The 24,301-nt window shown below is 46.5% G+C and overlaps 1 protein-coding gene across 2 annotated transcripts in view; it reads left to right on the top strand.

Moving 5' to 3' along the window:
* PAMR1 (peptidase domain containing associated with muscle regeneration 1) overlaps positions 1-24,301 on the top strand; it is a 71,673-nt gene that overhangs the window by 31,407 nt on the left and 15,965 nt on the right. The window contains exons 4-6 of one of the 2 annotated variants that reach the window (XM_068554911.1): positions 7,548-7,662; positions 11,821-12,038; positions 14,407-14,514. In XM_068554911.1, coding sequence (XP_068411012.1) covers positions 7,548-7,662; positions 11,821-12,038; positions 14,407-14,514 — 441 coding nt within the window. The remainder of the gene's footprint in view (positions 1-7,547; positions 7,663-11,820; positions 12,039-14,406; positions 14,515-24,301) is intronic. The other variant, XM_068554912.1, reaches the window with a different exon arrangement.

The following is a 24,301-nucleotide window of genomic DNA, read 5'->3' as shown; positions in this document are numbered from 1 at the left end:
CAAATGCCAGAAAGTATCAGCCTCTTTTATATTTGAGTTATAGAGCATTCAGTACTGAGCAGTCGTGGTAGCACCTTTATTTGCTCACCGTCCTTGACAATGCTTGTCACAGTTGGTATTCACCTAACTACTTAGAGTCTTAAAATCCATTAGGTGATTGATTGATTCATAACCATTGACAAGTTCCATTAACCAAGAGAATTGGAGAAGGGCTGGAAGTCACTGAGCCCAGGAGACAACTTTCTTCACATCTTCCTGGCCAGGAAATGTTGGTTTAGTAATCTCAGAATATTCAGGCTAAGAAGCTGATTCCTTCTTTCTCCAACTTTCTATTTTGAAAAGTTTTAAATACACAGAAAGTTGAAAGAATACTTCATTCATCCTTTACCTGGATTTACCCATTATTATCATTTTCCCACATTTGGCCTGCTCTCTCTTCTTCTGCACTATGGATTCATGAATTTTCTTTTCTCCCCCCACGTTTCATAGCGCTACCATCATTTTTTAATGCTCAGATTGTCCCAGAATTGGCCACCGAAGACCCTTTAAGCCCACTTCATCACATCATTCTCTGAGCACTTCCTTGCTTCTTGGCCACTGTGCCGCCCCACCCTCTCCCAAAATGTTTCAAGTTCACCTTGATTGTTTACATACAGGTCCTGGAACCAGCCATTTCTCCACGAATCCTGGTTCCTTTTGTGGGGAATGGTATTTAGGAACTGTGATCTGGTGCTGGCCATGAGAGACACTGATCTCTAAAGTCACAATCAAGGCTTCCTTTCAAAGCTTCTTAAACAGGAAAGTTGAGTTCTTAAGTGGAACCACTCTGCTGACTTCCAGAGTGCAGTTTATTTAACTTGGCCTTCAGACCAAGTTCCTAAGCCACCAAATGAGATGAGCGTGAGAGGGCCCGAGAGCCACCCAGATGCCACACTTCTAGGTAGCACTGAAGTGATGCCAACCTTTCGGGCCCCAAAGGATCTAGGGGAGGTAAGAAGGTTAGGAAAGCAACCTAGATGAGAGAGGATTTATGGGGAGAGATTATAGGCCCTTAACACTGTTTTCTTTTCTTAGTTATATTATAGATAGAAGCAGAGGAGCAGAGGAACTGACCATCAGCTGTGACCAAAACTGTTTGTGGGGCTGGAATATCAGGCTGGTCCTTGAGCCGTAACCAGGAATGATCAAGAGCAAATGAGAAAGAGAGAGAGAGGGAGAGAGGGAGACAGGAAGGGAAGAGAGAAGGAGGGAGGAGAGGGAGAGAGGGAGGGAGGAAAGGAGGGAAGAAAAGAAGGAAGGAGGGAGAGCGGGAGGGAGAGGGGGAGGGAGAGAAAAGGCTCACAAATCTGTGTGTGACTGATTTACTGATTGAAGGAGCCATCCTCCTGGGAGAGCATAGAGTCACCTGGGTGGAGTTACTGAAGACGGGCTCAGCTTCCTCTGGGCTCTTGTGTCGTGACACTTCCAGGAAAGGAACAATGCCCAATTAGGAACAAATTGGGGATGGCATTATGTGGTAGTTAACAGCTGGGCTTGGAACCATTAGGACCTGGATTTTAATCTCTCCCGTGACTTCTTCCTCCGTGACTCTGGGCAAAGTTACCCAATCTTTGTAAATCTCAGTTTCCTCATTTACAAAATGGGGAAAATAATAGTGCCCCCTCAGAGGATTTTTGTGAGGGTTAACTGAAGTGCTGTCTATAAAATTCCTTAATATGGAGTCTGGTATATAGTAAGTGCTCAATAAATGGTAGTTGCTCTTGGTATTATTACTAAACCAGAGCCTTGAAGGGAGCTCTTTTTCTTTTTCTTTGTTGCGAAGGAAATCAATGTAGGGCCAGAGAGGAAAAAATAATAAAACAGAACTTCCCAAGGGACAAGAGAATATACACTGGCAATGAGGAGGTTATCTTCTCAGGACCATTGGTATGGGGGGAGGGGCTTCAAAAATGGTTTGATTGGGCAGGGAGATGTTCGATTTAATCTGGCATAGTCATTCATTCAGTTAACAATTAATTAAGCACCTACTCGATGCATACAAAGGTGTGAGCAAGACAGACAAGGTCCCTGCTCTCACAGAACTGTGTCATGGAGGAGACAAACATTTAAACCACCATTATAAAGTATCAGATTGGTTGGGATTATAGGCCAAATCACAGGATGAGCCATGAAGTCATTCCTGGACATCTAATGAAGACCTGAGCCCCTGACAAAAGCCATCACTTAGCACTTATTTTGAACCAGCTATTGTTCTAAGTACCTTCATGTACAAACTCAGTAATCCTCATCACAGCCTTTTTTTTTTTTTTTTAATATTAGATATATGTCCCCCAAACTCAATGCATTTTTTTAAAAAATTTATTTATTTATGGCTGTGTTGGGTCTTCGTTTCTGTGCGAGGGCTTTCTCCAGTTGCGGCAAGCGGGGGCCACTCTTCATCGCGGTGCGCGGGCCTCTCACCATCGCGGCCTCTCCTGTCGCGGAGCACAGGCTCCAGACGCGCAGGCTCAGTAGTTGTGGCTCACGGGCCTAGTTGCTCCGCGGCATGTGGGATCTTCCCAGACCAGGGCTCGAACCCGTGTCCCCTGCATTGGCAGGCAGACTCTCAACCACTGCGCCACCAGGGAAGCCCAACAGCCTTTTATAGGTGAAGGCATTGAGGCACAGAGGGGCTGAGTAACATTCCTGCTTGCTGTCATGCAGCTGGTAAGTGGCAAAGCCAAGATGCCAATTCAGAGGTTGGGCCCCAGGGCCCAGTCTCTCATCCTCTATACTAAACCACCTCTTGATGTGAGAGGCCCGTGAGGTCCTCACTCCGAGTGCCTGTCTGAGGACCTAGCAGGTCAGGGTAGGATGAACCAAATCACATGGAAGGTGTGAGCTTCCTTCCGGCTCCTGGTCCTTCCCATGTCCTCATCCAGGCTTTTGTGCTACCATCACTGTCCGAGCTCCTGGGCCTACAGACTTTAGGGCTTCAGCCGATGATGTAAAGAGGCTCCTAGGAGCCCTGGAGCGGTGGGTCAGAACCTGGGCTGTCACCTGTGATTCTTGTACCAAATTTGTGTCTCAGATCCAGACAAGACTCGAGACGCGACAGTATTAGTTGCCATTTACTGAGGATTTCTGTGTACCAGGCACTTTGCTAAATGCTTTACATACAATATCTATCTCATTTAATCCTCAAACAAATAAGAACTTATCAACAACAACAACATGGTAGTAGGTACTCCTATTATGCTTATTTCCACATGAGGGAACCTTGGCTTGGAAAATCTAGAGAACTTGTCTCGGGTCACACAGCTAGGAAAATCTGAACTGAGATTAGGACCTGGTCGGGCTTCCAGGCTGCCCCTTAACCACTGTGAGTCCTGTCTCCTGAGTGCTATTTGAAGGAGGAAGGAAAGTGCAAGTGGCTTTTTAGGTCAGAATGCTTTCTTTACTCCTTCCCCCGCCCCCATCCAAGAGGAAAGATTAAAGAAAAAAAAAAAACACTGCTTCTCGGAAGTATGTTGTGTCTCTCTCCTGCCCCTCCCCCCTTGCTCCCCCAGCTGGAGATAACAGGACTTGTCTGAATGCTGGGGGTGTTCATTTTTGCTGGGAACCTTCCAGCTCTCTTTCTAGTTTAGAAATTCATGAAGGTTTCCTTTCAGCTCTGTAAGGCAGAGTCTATCCAGCTCTCTCTCTTGTCTGGGTTTGTAGCCATGGGGAAAGATGGGGGAGGGGGCAGCCTTGGAGATGAGTCCAGGATTCGAGATCCCAGGGGACAGTCTGGCTTGGCTGGCAAAATTCCCTGCACACACATGCACGTGCACACACACACACACACACACGCACACATACACACACCCTCTTCCCCTGCAGCAAGACATGGTCAGGGAATCAGAGCACTTCGTCTGGGCCATTGCCTCTCTGGTCTTTCAGACTCAGGACCACCTGCTTGGTTGGCCAGCCGTACTTCCTTGGCGGGGACGCTCACCTGAGTTCAGTGTTCTGTCCTAGACAGAGGGTGCAGTGAGTCTGCCCTGCGCCCCGGCCCTCGGACTCAGACGCCCACGTGGAGGTGGGAGCCGCTTGGTGTGAGGAGGGAGCAGAGCTCCTTCTCCTTTTCCCGGTGCCCAATACCCTCCCCCAAGAGCACATTTCTGAGAAGTGGCCTCTTTGTCTCTGGCTGCTTGGAACTTGTCCCCGCTCTTGGGACCGACTCTGCCCTCCCCTCTGGAGTGAGAAGGAAAACATCATGAAGGACCGAGGCGTCACATGTAGCTGGGAAACCTGGCTGCTTCTGAAGGACAGCCCCTGGGCCCCAGGAACAAGTGGTCTTGCATCTCACGTGGCTGGGGGCCAGCCCCCCGGGGTGGGTGGGGCTCCCGGCCCTCCGGAGGCCGCATGAGACCCTGGGGCTGGCCAAAGACCACGTGGTCTTGCCAAGAAGACTTGCCTGGGGAGGGGCACCAGCTCCCCGTGGACCTGAGGGGTGGGAGGGCAGTGACACTGCTGTCTGATTCCAGGGAAGAAACCAGAAGCAGGCTGGCGGCATCTGCTGCTGATTCTGACTTGGGGTCCCTGCAGGAGGTTTGCTGCGGAGCTGGGATTTAACACCTTGTGGTTGGGAGGCTGCCAGTCGCAGAGGGGTGGAGACTGTGCAGGAAGGTTTCTTTTTTTGTCTCTCACACCCAATGTATCACTTCCGTAGCCGGGCAGCAGATGGGCGGGTGGGGGCGATGAGGAGTGTGAGGTATGCAGGAAGAAAGCACGTGCACTTCCGAAAGTTGGGGGCTGGGGCAGAGATTCAATGTATTTGGGGGACGGGTGGTGGTGGAAGAATCCTGCTGCTTCAAAACGGAGTGGGAGAAGGCTGGGTCAGGAAACCCTACGACAGTTTAATGCACTAGCAGAGACCCAGCCTTGGTACGAGACAGATCCAAGTTCAAATCCCTGCTCTGCCACCAACTAGCAACAGCTAACATTTGCTGAGTTTTCTGCTAACTGCTTTCCATGTGAGTAATCCGATTCAAGTCTCACAAAACGTATGTAGTAGGTGCTAGTTTTACTCCCATTTGGCTCAGGCCTGCTGAGGTTCTGCGAGATGAAGAAACTTGCCCAAGGCCACGCAGCCCGTGACGCTAAGGCTGAGACTCAAACCGATGACAGCGGGACTCCGAAGTCCCGTCGTAACCACTGCCCTGCAGTTAGAACAGTCGTCTGCAGTCTTCCTACTTCCTGGCCATCCAGCTGTGGGGAAGTCACCTAACTTCTCCCATCCTTAGTGTTCCTGTCTGGGGACTGGGGAGATGAATATCATTCTCCCAGGTTTCTTGTGAGGATTAAACAAGAGAATTTGTGTAAGTCTTTTAGCCAGTCCCTGGCCTGTCACAATGTCATCATTCATTCGTTCAACAGCTCTTTATTGAGCACCTGTTATATGCCAGTTTCCATTCTAGGTGTACAAGCTAGAGAAGTCCCAGCTCTACCAAAGGGAGTAAGCAAATAAGCTCGATAATTTCAGATAGTGATGTGTGTTATGAAGAAAACAAAATCGAGTAAAAGGCAGTGACTGTAGAAACGTGAAGGTCCATTTTAGCTGGGTGGTCCAGGAAGTCCTCTTTGAAGAAGCAGCTGTTGAGCTTAATTCCCAAAGGAAGGAGATGTGGAAGAAGATGACCTTGTAGGTTAAGGAAGCAGTGGGTGCAAGGCTTGGAGCTGGGACAGAAAGGAGGCCGTGTGGCTGGAGCTGCATGAGGAGCAGATGGGTGGTGGTAGAAACCGGGCAGAGGGCAGGGCTGGGCGGTCCGCGAGGCAGGGCCGCGGGTGCTGTGGGAAGGTGAGGCACGGTGGCCAGCCTTTGGAGGGTCGAGTCGAGAGAGTAATGTGATCTAATTTATTTATTTAAAGGGTGGCTTTGGCTGCTACGCGGAGAATGGAAAGTTGGGAGACAAGGAGGGATGCGAGGAGGTTGGAATTGCAGAGAGAGAGAATGGAGGCCTGGCCCAGACAAAAGCCCCACGTGGAAAGTGGTGGAAGATGTTTCCCATGTGGAGCCGGGCAGCAGCAATAAACATCCTAATGATGAGATGACTCATGCTGCCTAGCAGTCAGTTTTGCAAAAGTCACAAGCTTCAGACCTCACAGCTTGTCAAAAGCAGAGTTTGGGCTGTATTCCTAACACTGTAGAAATATTACTAACATCCTGCCGTGAGGCACCATCCACTGATGTTCATATTTTTCTTTTGAGCAATGAGAATTTATTTGGGGAGGTTATTGAAGATAACCGCATGTCCAGAATGTATGAGGTCAAACTGGGTTCTGTGTAGAACAGAGTTAAATACACTTTTTCTGTAAAGGGGCAGATGGTAAATATTTTCATTTCTGTGGATTCTACTGTCTCTTTTTGCAACGACTCAACTCTGTCATTATAGCTGGAAACTGACCTTAGACAATGCATTAAAAATGGGTGTGGCTCTGTGCCAATAAAACTTTATTTAAAAAACAGGCAGGAAGCCGGATTTGGCCCATGGATCATAGTTTGCCAACTCTGGTAGAAAATATAGTTTATTTACATGACCCAGATAACTTTTTTTCCTATAACACCAATTCAAGACATTTCCCCCAAGCTCTTTTGTAAAACTAAGGTGCATCTTACACATCTCTGCTTAACACTAGAAGATATGATATAATTTAATGGAGACTCTGTGCCATGGTTTTCAAATCTTGGGGATTCCTTGGAGGTAACTCAGGAGACCAAGGTGATAGTGAGAGTGGAGGGCTTGGGGCCCCAGCTTCTGCTTCAACCAGGAGCCCCTCTTGGATCCATTTTTAAAAATTAAATTGGTGGTCTTCATAAGAGTTTGTCTGAAAAAAAAAAGGGCTTGGGAGGTAGAAAAAAATTGAAAACCACTAACCCAGTCCAAATGGTTGGAGTTCATGTCCCCCTGCAGGTGTCGTGCATTAGAGAGGTGTTCATCACATAGTTGCTCATAGAACAAATTAATACATACATTTTCTAAATGGATGGAGGGGGGTCAGGAAGGAGTTGCTTTGGGGTTATATTTGTGGGGTAGAGAATGTGCAGGGAACACAGACCAAAGGGTCTTATGCAGATTTAGACTCCGGACAAAGGCCACAGTGTCCCATGTAGAGCTGCGGGGAGGGCCTGCTTTCTGAGCCTGGTAAGGTGGCAGCAGCAGGGTGGCATGTGGCAGTCTTGGAGAGGCAGGTGAGAGAGTGGCTTGGACTTTACATTCAGACACAGGTTTAAATCTCTGCTTTGTCACTTAGTAGCTAGACGAGTTATTTATTTAATCTCTGGTTATCCATTTTTCCATCTGGAAAACTGGAATGATACTACTTCTCTTCTCAAGCTGTTGGGTGGATTAAGTGAATTAACAATTCACTGCCAATTGCCTAGCACATTGCCAGGTGCTTGAGAAATAGAAATATCCTTCTACATTCTGTTCTCAAGGGTGTGGGATGAGCTCAGCGGCTTTGAGACCTTTTACCATCTCTTTCCTGTTGACTCCAATTTCCATGCCCCAATCTTCTCTTCTTAGGATGTGGCCAGGTTCTACGAGTCCCGAAGGGTCAGATTTTGTTGGAGAGCTACCCCCTGAATGCTCACTGCGAATGGACCATTCACGCCAAACCTGGGTTTGTCATCCAGCTAAGGTAAGGGGCTGGGGTCAGAATTAGGGAGTCTGAGGTTATAAGGGAACACAGTAACAGGACCAAAGGTCCTGGATCCTAGTGACCAAGGGCTAATTATCAGAACTTCATTTTTAAAAGCAGAAATGTATATTAGAATCTTTTCCTTTACCTCTCAGTGATTTTGTGGGATAAGGCCTGGGTAAAGCTATGGTCAACTAGATGTTTGTCATTCACTGCCCGAGGACAGTGAGACTCAGGTGATGGTGACCCAAGGCTAATACCAGCACAGCAGAACACCGAGAGCAATCTATCCCCCAGCCCCCAGATCTTGACCAAGTCTTCCTGTTCACTCAGTACTGGACTAGACGCTATGGGAGGGAAGGGAAGAAATAAGGACAGGTCTAACCTTTAAGGAATTTGCACTCTAGGTTGGGGTTTATGCTCATCACATCTCCTTTCATTGCTGTCCTCAGAAGACAACCACCACCCCTGCAACCAATAAACTGATTGTTTCACATGCGTGGAAGATAAGCTGATTCTTCTTATGGAGCTTTGGGGTCCTCACAAATGTGACTAATTGATGCCATAGTCCAAAGTATAGATCCAGGTTTATTGTAACTATAGATAAATAACACGAGTGCATCCTGTTTTGTGAGAACTCCTCACTGCCGCATCCAGGTGCCTGAAACAGGACCCGGTACACACCACAGGTGCTTGGTGGACTCTTGTTGCATAAATAAAGTTGAAAGAACTGCTCCCTGCCGCCAGGGTATCTTCTCTCCCCTGGCAAGCACCTCTGCTCTTCCTCTCTAGGGAAGCAGAGTGGCCCACTCACCCCTGGGACATCTAGCGACATTGTCCACCTAGCCCTTCCCTTTTCTAACCAGTGGGAGGTTGGCGGTGATGGAAATCTCTAATCTTCTAGGGCACAGGCTTTCAGTAGGTATTTTCTGGGTGGATCAATGCACCTGGAGGTTACCACATGCCAGCTGGCCCCTCGATGGTGCTCTGTCCCTCAGGAGGGGCAACACGATACCCGCTTTGGAAGGATGCAGCAAATCAGGTCCCCTTCTCAATCCTCCTCATCAAAGCTGCCCTTTGGTAGCTGGTCTTCTTGCTCCCTCAGGCCCTGGGGTTAGGAGTAAGGTTCGTTAAGTGGACTTTCCCGGAGGAAGGTTAATTCAAGGAGCAAGTGAGAGGCCACATGGTTCTGCTGAATGGGCTCCAGGCAGGGTCTGGCAGGATGATAAGGGCAGGTGTTAAATGCCACATGTTAATTTTTCAGCAGCTCAGGGACCAGGACCAGTGGGTCCCCTCAGGGGCCTCTAAGGAGCTTCTCGGAGATACAGGATACAAAATAAATCCCCTCCCCCCAACCCCGCCAAACAAAAATCCAAAATGGTGGAAGGATTGAGAAGCACATCACCTGCCCGGGAAAGGGCCCTAGGAAGGATTGGAAATATGTAGATTTCTTTCCTGCCGGTCAAACCTGGACCTGCTGGCCAGGGATACTAATAAGGACGTAAATACTCTGAAGCCTAGTGTTCAGCCCAAAAGCTGGCAGTCATCCCTGATGCCCTCCTTTTCCATCACCTACCACAGCCGGGTCGTCACAAAATCTACTTCCTTACTTGTAAAATAATCTCAAGTCCATCCACACTGTCTCTATTGCCAACATTCTACGTTTTTTTTTTTATAAGTTTATTCATTTATTTATTTATTTTGGCTGTGTTGGGTCTTCATTTCTGTGCGAGGGCTTCCTCTAGTTGTGGCGAGCGGGGGCCACTCTTCATCGCGGTGCGCGGGCCTCTCACTATCGTGGCCTCTCTTGTTGCGGAGCACAGGCTCCAGACGCGCAGGCTCAGCAATTGTGGCTCACGGGCCCAGTTGCTCCGCGGCATGTGGGATCTTCCCAGACCAGGGCTTGAACCCGTGTCCCCTGCATTGGCAGGCAGATTCTCAACCACTGCGCCACCAGGGAAGCCCCAACATTCTACTTTAAACCACCACCATGTCTCACCTGGATTCTCTCATGGCCTCCTGACTGGCTTCCCTGCGTCCACTCTTGCTAGCTCTGCCATTTCCTCTCTTCAGAGTGACTGGAGTGATCCTTTAAAATCCTCAGTAAAATTATTGTCGTGTTGTTGAAACCTTCCAGTGGCTTCCTCACAGGCTTGGAATAAAATGTGAACTCCTCACCATACAGGATGTCTCCTGCTGCCCTCTCTGACCTCAGTTCGTACCACTCTCCCCTGTACACACCACCTTGCAGCATCCCTGACTTCCTTCAGTTCCTCAGATATGCTCATGACTACCTTAAGGCCTTTGTGCTTACAGATTCCCCTGCCTGGACCGCTCTTCCCCATGACCTTCACATGGCTGGCTCCATTTCATCATTTAAGTGTCTGCCCAGATGTCATGTCTACAGAGAAGTCTTCCTTGACCATGTGTGTAGAAAGCTTACCCTCCCAGTCACTCTCTGTGCTCTTACCTGGTTTATTTTCTTCTTAGGACTTAACATTCTCTGGAATTCCTTTGTTTTCTGGTTTCCTTGCTTATTGTCTGTCCCCCAGATGAGAACTCCATGAGGGCAGGCACCGTGTCTACTTGGGACACTGCTGTACTTTCAGCACCTAGAACAGCGTCTGACACACTGCAGACCTGCCACAAATGTGTTGAATAAGTGAACAAATGAATGAATGTAAATACAAGTTGCAATGTCTCATGTTTCAGTTTCAGAAAAAGCTGTGATCTCTGTGGGTGGTGGCCTTGTCCCCCCTCCTACCCTTTTTAGAGTAAGATACCAAAGCCCAGAGAAGGAAGTGATTGCTCAAGGCCCACAGTGAGTTGGTGGTGGCATCTGGATGAGAAGTCAGATCCTTACATGCTACAGCATGTTTCACAAAGTATGATTAATAGGACTTACACTCCCTAGCAAAAGATTTTGTGATAAAAATTTTTGAAAAATAAACACTAGGCATACTCAGTGATTGGGTTTCTTTTTTAGTAAGACCTTTAAGAGCATTTAGAATATCCTGATTGTTCTCTAACTCTGGCACTTGAAGTTTTTACCCAAGGTGGTAGAAATAGCACAGGTCCCAACTTCTCAGGTTGTAGTTCTGAGCTCTTCTGTCTATTCCCAACTTCTCCAAAATGTGAGGGACAAGATACAGATGTACATTTTGTGAACTTGATACTTAGGCATTCCCTTGGGAATCTTCTACAAAATGTCTTTTCCTCTCTTGCCCTGGGATGTGACTCCCTCTTTTCTTATCTCTTGGAAATGGGAGCTTAAGGTTACCTTCTGCTTTTTTGATCTGCTGCACCCCAGTATTTCCAAACCCAAGACCCCTTTAAGGTAATCACAGATATATCAGATCTCTTTCAATTCTGAAATTTTGATTTGCTACTTTTTCTACTCTTTGGGGCAAGAATTGTTACCAAGAGAATAATTATCTTCTGATCCTTCTGTCAGACAGAAGAGTGTGCAGAGAGTTTTTTCCTTTACTTGGTCTTGCAAGACAACATACTCTTTTCCACTCTCCAATTGTAAGATTACGATAGAGTATCCATTCTGTCAGCTATTCAGCAATATTTGTTTATTGTCTCTATATGCCATGCACTGCGTTAGGCACTAAGCAAACAGTGGTGGAATAAGACAGATGTCACACTCTACCTTCGAGGAATTTGCAGTCAAGGGGAGGAGACAGGCATGCACACACACTCACGAAGTCAAGGAGACAAATATGAGAAATTAAAATGTATCTACGCATTATGAAGAAAACAATGGATCTCCTTTAGAAAGAGTTGTCAGGGAAGCCTCTTTGAGGAGAGAATATTTAAGCTGAGACCCGAGGATAGGAAAGAACCAGCCACGCAGCATGGGGGGAGAAGTGCTCCTGGAAGAGGAGCCAGCGTGTGCAGAGATTCTCTGAATGGACTGTGGCGCCCCCCTCACCTGGGCACGCGCGTACACACACCTGCACACAGAATACCTACCTACCCACGTTAAAAGAAACGTATCTGACCTCAAGTCCTCCAGGACCATTGTCCTATCACATCAGGCCAATGGCACCACTCTTCAAGAGACCTGTTTATCCTCTGGCCTTGAACTTGCCCAGGGGTGTAAGGACTATCCGGGGCCCACCTGTTTCCTGCTGTCACCCTCTCCACCCACAGGGTTGTCATGTTGAGCCTGGAGTTTGACTACATGTGCCAGTATGACTATGTTGAGGTCCGTGACGGGGACAGCAGCGACAGTCAGATCATCAGGCGTTTCTGTGGCAACGAGAGGCCAGCTCCCATCCGAAGCACGGGCCCCTCGCTCCACGTCCTCTTCCACTCAGATGGCTCCAAGAACTTTGACGGCTTCCATGCCATCTTTGAGGAGATCACAGGTAAAGGCCAGGGAGACAAATGTCGCATTTTATGGCTGTGCTCCACACAAACATTCCTTTCTGTGTACCCCCCTTCTCCCTGCCCAGCCTTGTTAAAACCCAGCGTGCTGGGTTCTCCGAAGCAACCTGCACATTAAGAAGGTAGAGAGAGATGGCAAGGGATATTTCAGAAACGCTCACTAGGACCAGAGCTAAGAATTATTAACTCCCCTGTTTAGATGCTGCAGCACAGAGAGACCAGGTAATTTGTCTGTGGTTGCACAGCTCTGGGGATGGAACCAGGAATCTGTACAGGTTGGCTCTAGAGCTTCTATTAGGGGCTCTCATGGTTAAGAGCATTAGCTTTGGTCCCTAGCAGATTAAGCCGTGTGGCTTGGACAAGTTCTACTTCTCTGGGCCTCATGTTCCTAATCAGTGAATAAGGGCATAACCCTAGATCCAGCTCCATTAAGGAGGTGCTGGAAGACAGAACAGATGAAGAGCTTAGCCCAGTGTCTGGTACAGAGGAAGCCCTCAGTAGCCGCCTTGCCCCAGGCGTGCCCTGAGCCTCCCTTTGTCATCTTTCAAATAGGTGTTCAAAGTCTTAAACTACATAGGAAATGCCACTTACTTTATGAGTAACTCTGAGTCTGACTTCACCTCCTGTTCTGTTCATATTAGGAAGTAGGATTTGGCCAGAATGAACAAAAAGTGCTCAGTCCTCAGAGATTGGATTGCATCAGGTTTTACAAAATAAACTCGAGCTGGAAGTTCTATTTTTTTAATACTGAATTTTAAAAATTGCGATTGACCATTATAGCTTCCTTCTGGAAGGTGCGATACAGAAGTCTCAGGAAGGGAGGCGGGCAGTAGTGGCATCAGCCCTGTCCTTTCAGCAAGACCGGCAGACAACCCACCCTCCCCAGCGTCCTCCCGCGGAGAATGGTCCCACAGGAGCTCTCAGCAGTTGCTCCTGTGTGACTGCCTCCTTCCGGGATGTCTGTCTCCTCTGCAGCAGCTCAGAGCCTGGGAGTTCTAGAAGCTTTGCTGCTGTGGTGTGGTCGGCCTGTGGCCGAATCCTTGCCCCTCGGTGACGCCCTACCAGCTGAGGCTGAGATACATCGGGGGGTGTTTATGGCAGTCAGCGGTTGGGGGCAGCAGTGGCTCGCCAGCGTGTGACCCTGCGACTGAGGGGAGAGTTAGGAGGGTCTCTTCTTCAACCTCCCCTGCAGAACTCTGGAAACTCTGGTCTCCATTGTCAAACAGTCAGACAGAGCTCTTCCCGTTCCTCAAACACCTGAAGTGTCCCGCCTGTGCTCAAGTTATTCCCTCTGACTAAAGCCACCTCCCAACTCCTGCTCATCAAGTCCCACCCTTCGAGGCCCTATCAGATTTCTCCTCCCCTGTTAAGCCTTTTCCCTTGTTCTGATGGGCTGTGGCTTTGCCTTTTTTTGAATGTCTTCTAGCACTTTCTCTCTCTTCTGACACTAACTGAATCATGCTTCAGTTTATGGTCACTGCCTACTCTTCTTGGAAAGGCTCTGATCTGGTGAGCCGGCCCTCCTGTTCATCTTTGTATCCCTCCTGCCTTACACAGAGCAAGCACTCAATTTGGGTTTGCTGAACTTGGCCGAGTGATATATTTCTACACCAGGGTAAAAGAATGTGGAATTGGTGGGTAACAAGCAGACTGGTGTTTCCCAAAGTGTTCTCTGTAGAAAAATAGTCCCCAGGACACTCTGTAAAATGCAGTCTCTCGGGTCAGAGAAGCCTGTGAAAGGTGGAACATTATGTGCATTCTTAGAAATTCACAATGCCCCTTAGAATGTGGAATGTTCGGAGAAGTTCTGCAGTAGAGAATCTGGTTAATTATCATTTAACACCAGTAGCATTTCCCCACCATATCTGAGATCATAACTCTCAGTATCTCAAGGGACTACTGTTTACAGAATGCGTGTTTGAAAATTCTTGAGTACACTTTCACCAGTGTCATGAAGATCATCTTCTGGTTCCTTTCCTCCAGTATCCCGGATACTGAGCTTCCTTGAAAAAAAAAGATGATCTATTACCCAAGGCTGCTGTCTCCCACGGAGCCCCTACAGGAGGGGGTGAAGCACGCCTCTGCTTTAATTGTGTGGTGCGCCTGTGTGTTGTCTCAGACTCTAAGTGTCTGGAGCATACTTCTGGGGCCTTGGAAAACATCAAATGACATCAGGAACATTTGATTAATGAGCAGCTGTTTTAGGCAACCTCAAACAATGGTAACATGATATCAATAAAAGGAGTTACAAAATTGCAGGAAGACTAAAAAACAAGTGAAAGACTGGAGGCGTGAAGAAACTGACTCACTGCACAGGGGCACTGAGAGAAATTGCCTTTTCTCTTACAGCATGTTCCTCGTCGCCTTGTTTTCACGATGGCACTTGCCTTCTTCACAACACCGGATCTTACAAGTGTGCCTGCCTGGCAGGCTACACGGGGCAACACTGTGAAAATCGTGAGTTTGCCTCTGGAGTGGGAGTTAAGGTGTCACGTGGGGCTGGCGTGGAGAGGGTTTGGGGAGCTTGCCGGGGGTGTTGTTCCCTGCTGTCTACCATGGTCCCTCTAAGATGGTGGATAATGTGGGCTTTCCCATTGAGTGGATCTCAAGAGGGCTGCGCTACCTTTGAGTCAGGATGTCTGGAACCACCCAGTTTTGTCCTCAACTGCTGCAAATACCTCTCAGAAAGATACGCCTTCAGTGGCCTTGAATAATATTCCGAGCTCAAACACGGTGAGAAAGTGTCAACTGTAGAAAGCCACCATCATACACCCACCTGGGGCCCAGAGTCTGAACTCCCTCTCCATCCCATGATCCAAATTTTGGAGTCATGCCAGCTATGGAATTCCACACATTGTTCTCTAGGGCGGCTCCCCTTCTGCTGTCACCACTCAAGTCCCACCTCCTGCCTGAGCTGTATCCTGGCTGTCCCACTGAGTCACCCACACTCTCCAGTTCTTGCAGACAGAAGTCAGAAGCAGAACCATAGTAGTATTACCAAACCAAACTTGGGTCTGCTCGCCCACGTGCAGTGAAGCCAATCTACTGACGCCGGGTTGTGGTGAAGGAAAGTGCAGCATTTATTGTAGGGCAACCTTCAAGGAGTCCAGGACAGCTAGGGCTAGGAAAAGCAGGAACTCCCCGAAGGGTTTCAGCAAAGCATTTTTTTTTTTAATCATTCATCAATTTTATACACATCACTGTATACATGTCAATCCCAATCGCCCAATTCAGCACGCCACCATCCCCACCCCACCGCAGTTTTCCCCACTTGGTGTCCATATGTCCATTCTCTACATCTGTGTCTCAGCTTCTGCCCTGCAACCCGGTTCATCTGTACCATTTTTCTAGGTTCCACATACATGCGTTAATATACGATATTTGCTTTTCTCTTTCTGACTTACTTCACTCTGTATGACAGTCTCTAGATCCATCCACGTCTCAACAAATGACTCAATTTCGTTCCTTTTTATGGCTGAGTAATATTCCATTGTATATATGTACCACAACTTCTTTATCCATTCGTCTGTCGATGGGCATTTAGGTTGCTTCCATGACCTGGCTATTGTAAATAGTGCTGCAATGAACATTGGGGTGCATGTGTCTTTTTGAATTACCGTTTTCTCTGGGTATATGCCCAGTAGTGGGATTCAGCAAAGCATTTTTAAAGGCCAGGTGAGAGAGGGGGGGGTCACAGGGTATGTGATCAGCTCGCGCACAATTCTCTGATCAGTTGATGGTGAGGTAACAGAGTGGTGTCAGAGGGATTAACATTATCAGTCCTTAGGTGCCAGTAGGTCTGGGGGCTACATGCCCATGATCATCAAGTAGTTAATTTCTTCCACTTGGTGGTGGTTTTAGCATCTGTAAAGCAACTCAGGAAATGTGCCCCGGATACTATTATCTAGGTACTTCAGAGAGGAGCTACAGCAGAGGGTACGGGGGAGGGGCCTGACCCGGGAAGGGTCCATAGCGTCTTGATCAGTTACAGTAGCCCTCACTAACCCTGGTTCAACCAAACAGCAGAAATAAGAAGAAACAAACACAAAGAAATAACTCACTGAGAAGCAGGTAGAAGTTTCTAATTCATGTTCTTGAAAGGCAGATCATGACTCTTCTCTGATATTAGACTCAAACTTTTGCCAGAGGAGAGAAACTAGAACATGTATCTGATAGGGCAAATCCATTGCCCTGGGGAAGGGTACAAACGCTGACCACTGCCTACGGCAGCATCAGGTGACATCCAGCCCAGTGGTGCAGTACCCAGGACTGTGCCATTAGCAGAGAGGAACTTAAACGCTATGACTAGAAATCACCTATCAAGGGTCTCTGGTAACCAAGACCCTGTGTGTGTCCTAACAGAAGTTTGAGACTTAAAACAGGTACCACAAACTGCAGCTATCAGCACGGAATGAGACGTTTGGAAGAACAAGAGGAATCAAAATTTGGGGAAAGCCAAGGAGGGCAGCTAATGACCTAGGCAGGGTTCCCCTGAAGCAAATCCTGACATGCCAATGTGTGTGGACATGCCCCCAGGAGAAGCTGGTAAGGGAGTGGGGAAGCTGGGCCAGAAGGGAAGGAAGCCAAGCAGAGTCATGATTTCAGGCAAAATCCCAGCCTTAGTGTTAACAGGCAATGGAATCTGGAATGTGAAGTACATCTCAGACTGTGTCCTGGCTTTAATGCAAGGCAGCTGGGCTTTCATATCCCAACTGCAATCGGTGATTGGCTAAGGGCTGCCTTGGGCGAGCAGGACATGCTTAAGTTTCTATGCGTGTGCCAGAGTGGTTCCAATAACCCTTGAGCAGTGGAAGAGTTGGTAGGTACAGGCCATTGGAAGTAAAACAGTATAGACTGGGCGGGGGAGAGAAGGTAAAGGGCATCCCAGGACAGAGCGCCAGCAGTGTTTGCTACCATCACTTCTGACTAGCGTGCACAGGTAACTTTGGGGTCATCCTATATATAAGGGGCCTGGTCTGACAGCATTCTATAAAGTTCATGCATTTTTTTCAATTAATTTCATGAACTTGCCTTGCCAACAGTGTAGACAGAAGCCAGTTTCGGTAGTGTGTCCTTGAGTGTACATTTCATTCTACTCAAAGCACTCCTTGCTTTGGGGTGGCACAGCTGACCTGAGTGTGATTATGCCGGATTCTTAGGAAATGATGTTCTGCTTTGTGGTTCCTGCCTCGTTTAAGTTCACTGGGTTGTGTGCAAGGTGGAGAAGAGAAATGTTGCTTTCCCTTTGTTTCAAGAATTTGTATATAGAGTGATTCTGGAGTCTTGACAATGGCAAATCCTGAGCTCTACCCTTTAGATACAGAGGGGGGACAAAAAAGGAAGGCTTAAATTCTTGGTGAACTAACTGTATGATATTAGCGCTTTGATAAACAAAGGTAAAATTGGAGCGAAGTAAAACAGCACCAAATTAGTCAAAATGCCTTTAAGAAGCTGGGTCAAATCATGGCGGGGGTGGGGGGTGGGGGTGGAGGCGGGGGGAAGGAAATTGGTCCAAAAGTTGTGAGTAAAATATTTATGAGTAGCTTTTGAGCCACAAAAGGATTTCTCATCATTGTTATTCTATCCAGCAAAAAACCAAACCAAAACAAAACAATTAAACATGACAAAAAAGAATGTAAAATATGTCATTATGAACTGATTCATAGCTTGGTTCAAAACCTGTCTCAAATCACTTTTGGTCTCAAATCACTTTCGGTCTCAAAACATCAGCATAGATGGACAAGAGAATTCTTCCTAGCTACTTTACAAAATGTTGTTCAAAAACCGTGATTCCCTTAGTACCCTATAGTTGTGACTGGGTGAAGATATTGGTGGTGGATATCTGATATGCCATTTGCTGGCATCAATGTAGGGGATCAAATGTTTGATTATTTTCTGTAAGATTTAGGTCTGTTTTTCCTTTTAGGAAATTCAGCATGAATTCCAAGTAACTCAGTGAGGGAATGATCACAATTGGCTGTGGCAGTTTACCTTGTAATTTCTGAACAAATGTTAACCATTTTCCCAGAGCAGTCTATCATCTAGAAAAGAAAAAAAGAAAAGAAAAAAAAAGCTTTACTTTATTGTTTTTCTCATGAGTATATCAAAAAACCGAACAAACCTCCCTGGAGGAAATTCTTTCAAAATTAATAAGAAACTGAAGCATTCTGGGATTCTTCAAATTCTAAATTGTCCAAATTGGACTAGGCATATGTTTTACAAAAAATGGCTTTAAAAGCACCAAAGCCAATATTAATGAGAATTCCATCTTTTGTTTATGTAGTACCAAATCTGATGAGGGGAAACCACTTCATAGTTGCTGCTTTAATGCACTGCTCTCCTAAAGGTTTTGTGGAAACGTAGATGATCCTTTAAGCAAATGAAGGATTTGAAGTACAGGGTGCAAGACACCGATCTTGGTCCAATTCAAAACCAGAGGCCAGAATTCCTCATTTCCCACATTGTTCACCATCTCTCTGACACCGTTCTCACCACCTGGCTTGATGAGACTCCAGATGATGGACTGATGAGCTGTGGTTACCATCCTGTCTCATTATCAGGTCCTGCCAGAGGGCTTCCCTTCCCAGGTAAAGCCCACCTGTCTCTCTTTTCTAGAGAGTCCCGATTGACTGTCTCTTGATATGAGCTGTTCTCTTTATTTTCTTTGTGTATGTATATGTCGATGAGTGGGAGTGGAATAGAAATAGATTTTCTACTAAACTACAGAAGAAATATATACTTGTAAAAATAATCAAACAGTACAGAGGTGTATAAAATAAAAAGAGAACGTTGTTTTCCCTGACCAATCCCGCTTCCCAGGGGAACCACTGTTAACAACTAGGTGAGTATCCTTCCAGACTTTTTTCTATGACATGCAAACCTAGGTTGTCTATATGTTTTCAACTGGGGGAGATTTTGTCCCCTGCTCCCACCCCTAGTGGACTTTTGGCAAACTGGAAACTTTATTGGTTGTCATCATAGCAAGGGGGGAGAGTGCAACTGACATTTGGTGGGTAGAGGCCAGGGGTGCTGCAAAGCATCCTGCGATACACAGGACAGCCTCCCCGACAAAGAGTTACCTGGCCCAACGATCAGTAGTGCCAAGGTTGAGAAACCCTGTTTTAAACAAAAGTGGATTAAAGTATACATACAATTTTTCAACTTTTTATTTTCCGTGCTCATATTGTAGACATTTTTTCCAGGTCATTCCTTGTTGGTCTCCCTCATGGGGGAAAAAAAATGACTGGGGAAAAGAAATGACTGCTGAGGACTCCATTGTATGGGTGTCTATACAATCATATAATCACTCCACCCCTTAAGATGGACTTGATATCACGTTTAATATTTTTACTATTATGAAGAAAGCTGCAATGAAGAGCCTAACATATGTTTCTTTGCTCACATGTAGAGGTATTTTTGGAAGATACATTCCTAGATGTTGAACTGTTAGTCCAAAGGGTACATGTATTTAAACTTTGGAGAGCTGTTGTCAAAATGGCCACCAAAAGGTTTTACCAGATTACAAGATGAACCATTTTAAATGCCAGTCCTCAAAATAAGAATCAGAACTTGCAGGTCAGAAGCCAGGGTCTATTCTTGTCAAGCTGGAAATGGATTTATTTTCGAAGGAATTCTGTGGGTCTGAGGGGAGATGCCTCGTTCAGAATTTGTGTTGTAGTAGATGAAGAATAAGATACTGTCAACACAGGTTTGCCCTGTTCGGTTAGGGAGAGGGTGCAAGAGGCCCAAGGACAATCTTCAAGGATGGCTACCCCAGCCTTCTCCTCAAATTGTTTTCCAAGGAGCAACAACCTTCCCCTGCTCCCAGGTGACCTCCTCTGAGAACAAAAAGAGGGGAGTGGCCCCTCCTCGGCTTTGGGGCCAAGCTAACCTCCTGCCAGCACCCTCCGTTACCCCAACCTCCCTGGGCCACCATGTAAGAAACTGGGGCCCCTTTTTTTCCCTCTGAAATTTCCTGTTTCTTTGTATGGAACACGAGGACAAAATAAGTTCTTGAGTAAATGGTTGGAATCTTGTTTTGAAAAAGTGGAGAGCGAGGGATTCATTGCCCCGCTCCAGTTTCCATGTTGCCTTTGTTCCTCTGGCCCAGTTGACGGTGCCGCGGTCTCCCCCCTGCATCCTAATGAAGGGTGATGAAACGGGCTAAATCTTGGGGCACAATGCTCATACTGCGGGCTCTGATGCGCCTTTGAACAACACGAATCGGCTTCCACCAATTAAAGAAAAATGGTGTCTCTGGGGTTTTGGAGCATCAGAAGGTTTCCCACTAGCCTGTCCCAAGGACTGGGAAGAAAAGAGCCCAGGATGAGAGGCACACTTTATACTTCAGCTTCAAAGGGCCAACCCGCGTTTCTCATCAGAATAAGTGATTGGGAACTTTGGGGTTTTCAAGGAGACGTTAACACTGATGCAGTGAGGATGTACTGAGACCCCTAGTGGGTCACAATCGCCTCTCCCATCACAGATAAATAAGGTGCCTCAGGTTTGGTGGAATTAATGCAAATTCTTGTAAGATCTCTTAGGGGAGGTATGGTAAAAATGGAATTATTTTACTGGCTTTTTTACAGTTCTAAAGGCCTATTTCATCCTTAACATGTGGAAGACAGGTGCACCTTTGTTCACAGTGAGATGATGCAACCCTGGGTGAAGAGCTTGGACTCTGGTCAGAAAGACTTTGGTTTGGTTCTAAGCCTGCAATTTACCAGCCCAGTAAATCTCGAGCAAGTCATTCATCTCCTGTGAGCCTCAGTTTTGCCACTTATAAATTCCAGGAAAATATTATCTAATTCTTCTTAGGGGTGATGGCAGGGATGGAACAAGGTGATCCATATAAGGCACTTATATATTGATATTGATGTTATTATATTAAATAATAGAAGCAGTTATTCTTATTACTACTTTTGGCCCCATGTGGCCATTTAAAACTTTGGCAGAAAGCAGGGATTCTCTAGACAAGGGGTTAGGGTAACAGCACTAGTTTCTACAAACTAGATGATCATGACAAACCTTTCTTAGAGTCCTAGGGTTTAAGAAAATTCTCACAAGACTTTCCAAGTTTTCTCTGTGAACTCTTCCTCCTGAATCATTGCCAGATGCTAAGTATTGCTACCATTACACCAGTATCCAGGCAAGAAAGATCGGGTTTTAAAGGACAAGTAGATACTGCCAGTGCCATTGTCATAAAGGAACCCTGGACCCCAGGAGAAGACATGCACGTTGCCATGATGGATGGGGAGTCTTTGTAGCCAGAACAGCCAGGGAGGGGCTGTTAGAGGTGATAAGTGGAGTAATGTCAGGGGGAACTGGATTGGGAAACTCCAGAGCAGGTTGCCCCACGCATCATGTTATCTAGTCAGCCTCCTTTTTTTCTCATGGGACTTTTTAATAGTCACTCATTTAACATGGGGTGGGCTGTATGTCAGTCCCCTGTTGTTATGCAGGAAACCAAAGCTCAAGAGCATCCCTTACATATTAGAGTAACAGAGTAGAAAAGAGAATACACAGTCTGGCCTGAGAGGGTATGAGGGGTATAGGGATAACCCCATGGAAAACAGTCCCGGGGAATCCGTACTTGTTACCCACCAGCACTTGGTAACCCAGAGCCTTCAGAGACTGGAGGAGCCCGGAAAGACGATTAGCTAGTGGACTGCTTACTTCTTACACATCCCCTATACCTGAGCCTCCCATCTCCTCTCCCTCCCTAACATGGAGATGAATCTCTGCCATCCTTCTTAGCATGTTTAGAGGGATGCTGTCTCATTTGGATTTAGATCTGGAAAACCAAAGAGGTCACTGAACACAGTAGAAGCTGCCCTTGTATAGTTATCAAGGGATTTGTTTGTTTGCTTTTATAATTTAGGGGAAAAGTTTCCTTTTCGTTTGATCATTCCTTGTTGGTAAATCTGAGTCTACATAGACCCAGTGACATTTCAGTGTTAACTCTGCTGGGCTCCATGCGCCTGTGGCCTCTTAACCAAGGCATTGCCTCTTCTCATTCAGAGTAAGATGATTGGGGTTGGTATATAAGGGATGCATTTTGCTAGTCAGTAATTGTTTTAGTTATGGATGGCATTCCAGCCAAATAATAAGAGGACAGGTCAGGCTTCCTAAACAACTCTCCAGCCTGACTGTCTCCAAGAGTTTGGGGTGGAGTGCCCATGAGTGTGGAATGGGCCACGTCCACCATTGTTTTACTAAGACTTTGCTTCCACTTGCCTGCTCCTTGTTGGGGCCCCCTTGGCTTTTGCTTTGGCAGACGAGGTCACTGAGGCAGGACTTAATGCAGGGGGTGGATTTTATTTTGGTTTTGGGTTAAGAGGTAACCCATTAGAGCTGGGATGGACTGTATGCCCATGCAGGGAAGTGGGGGGAAGATGCAAAGAGTAGAAGAACTTGAGAGCAAAGCAGAATTAACTTCTGATGGAAACAAACATCCCTGCTGTCACAGACCCTGAGACTGACTCCAGCCCCTTGACAAAGGCTACAGAGTTCCCACTTTTCCTTAAAGCCTCCTGCCTTGTGGGTTGTTCACTACCTGTCCCTCACCCTGCTTCAGAAGGTGAAAACTTCCTCTCTGCAAAACACAAGACATCCTTATTGGTATCCAAGTATTAAGAATTACAACAGTAGTGATTCTCACGATTCTCAATATAGGTCAAGCTCTGTGCTTTATGTGACACTGTCTCATTTCATTGTCACAACATCCCCCTGGGGTAGGAACTATTATCCTCCCCACTTTGCAGATTCATCCAGCCAGACATTTTTGAGTGTCTGTTAGGTACCAGGCACTGAGGAGATAAGGCAGGGCTCTTTGGTATATTTTCCCCCTTCATTAGGCAGAACTGTAAAACAATTCCAATCTTAGCCTTTTTCTGGTGCAGAGGAGAGTGGTCATGCCGTACATTTCCCAGCGACAACTTTTTCTAGAAAGGCCTTTGGTAATGGTGATGGTGGTGAGAATTACTAAGTTGGCAGGATCTCTTAGGACTCACATGTTCTCAGAAGCTCAGGACTCCTCCGCAAGGTCATTCTCTTCATCCCCAAGGCTAAACAGAATAGTATTGCCTTGTTTGGGCCATTTTCATTGGGATGTATTTTATATTTGAAAAGTTGACCATGAATGCCATGGGGGACATTTCCCCTGGTAGTTTAGTGTTATTACCCCACCCCACCCCCAGTCCCCACCCCAGGAGGTGACTCAGAAACCTTCTGAGATTTGTGGGAGCCCTAAGAGGACTTACCGAGCACATCGCCTAGGTAGAAGATGGCTAAGTTTCTATAGTTACGTAGGTTGCTCATCGGCTCTACCAAATAAGGATGTGTGAGGTTCATTGTTTTTTTCAATTAATTTTTATTGGAGTATAGTTGCTTTACAATGTTGTGTTAGTTTTTGCTGTACGGCAAAGTGAATCAGCTGTACGTATACACATATCTCCTCTTTTTGGATTTCCTTCCCATTTAGGTCACCCTCAGAGCATTGAGTAGAGTTCCCTGTGCTATACAGTAGGTTCTCATCAGCTATCTATTTTATACATAGTAGTGTATATACGTCAATCCCAATCTCCCAATTCATCCCACCCCCACAAAAAGACCAGAACTTTCTGAGGATTTTTTGAAGCTGACCCATCTCTTAGGCACAGGGAGTTTCAGCTGTCTAATGAAATAGGCCATCCAAATACCAGAAAAGTGGTATCCAAAAGACACAGTGTACCCAAAGCCAAGGACAATACTGATTAAGATCAAATAGCTAATTGTAAGCCTCAGCCTCCAAATTGCTGCCAGATGAACAAATAGCAGTGTGTGCAGTCCAAGTATAATTTCACATGGATAGTCTCATTCACAACTTTGGAAGGCTGGAAAACATCAGGGCGGCAGGGTTCCATTGGCTGGACAGGGATAAAAAGGGTTTTCAGTGGGGGGTTATATCACGAGTTGGTATCATTATTCCTGGTTGGGGAAGACCTTTGTGGAAGTAAAAGATATTGGGTCCAGAGGCACCAGACTCAGATATTAGCTGAATAGGAAGAAGTGAGGAAGAGATGCGAGCCTGTCCAATGGTTGTCTCTGGGTGTTGGTCTCAGATTAAGTTGGGTTTCCAGAATGAAGGAAGTCCCAATGAGAAAGTTAATGCCTTTCCCAAACAGAACCTTAATTCTGTCACAAATTATTCCCTTGACTTTTTGACGAGTGAGAATGGGTGGATACCATGAGTATGTTAAGAATT

Source organism: Eschrichtius robustus, chromosome 11 (assembly GCF_028021215.1).
Source record: "Eschrichtius robustus isolate mEscRob2 chromosome 11, mEscRob2.pri, whole genome shotgun sequence".
NCBI lineage: Eukaryota > Metazoa > Chordata > Mammalia > Artiodactyla > Eschrichtiidae > Eschrichtius > Eschrichtius robustus.
This window is presented reverse-complemented; position numbering and strand designations above follow the sequence as displayed.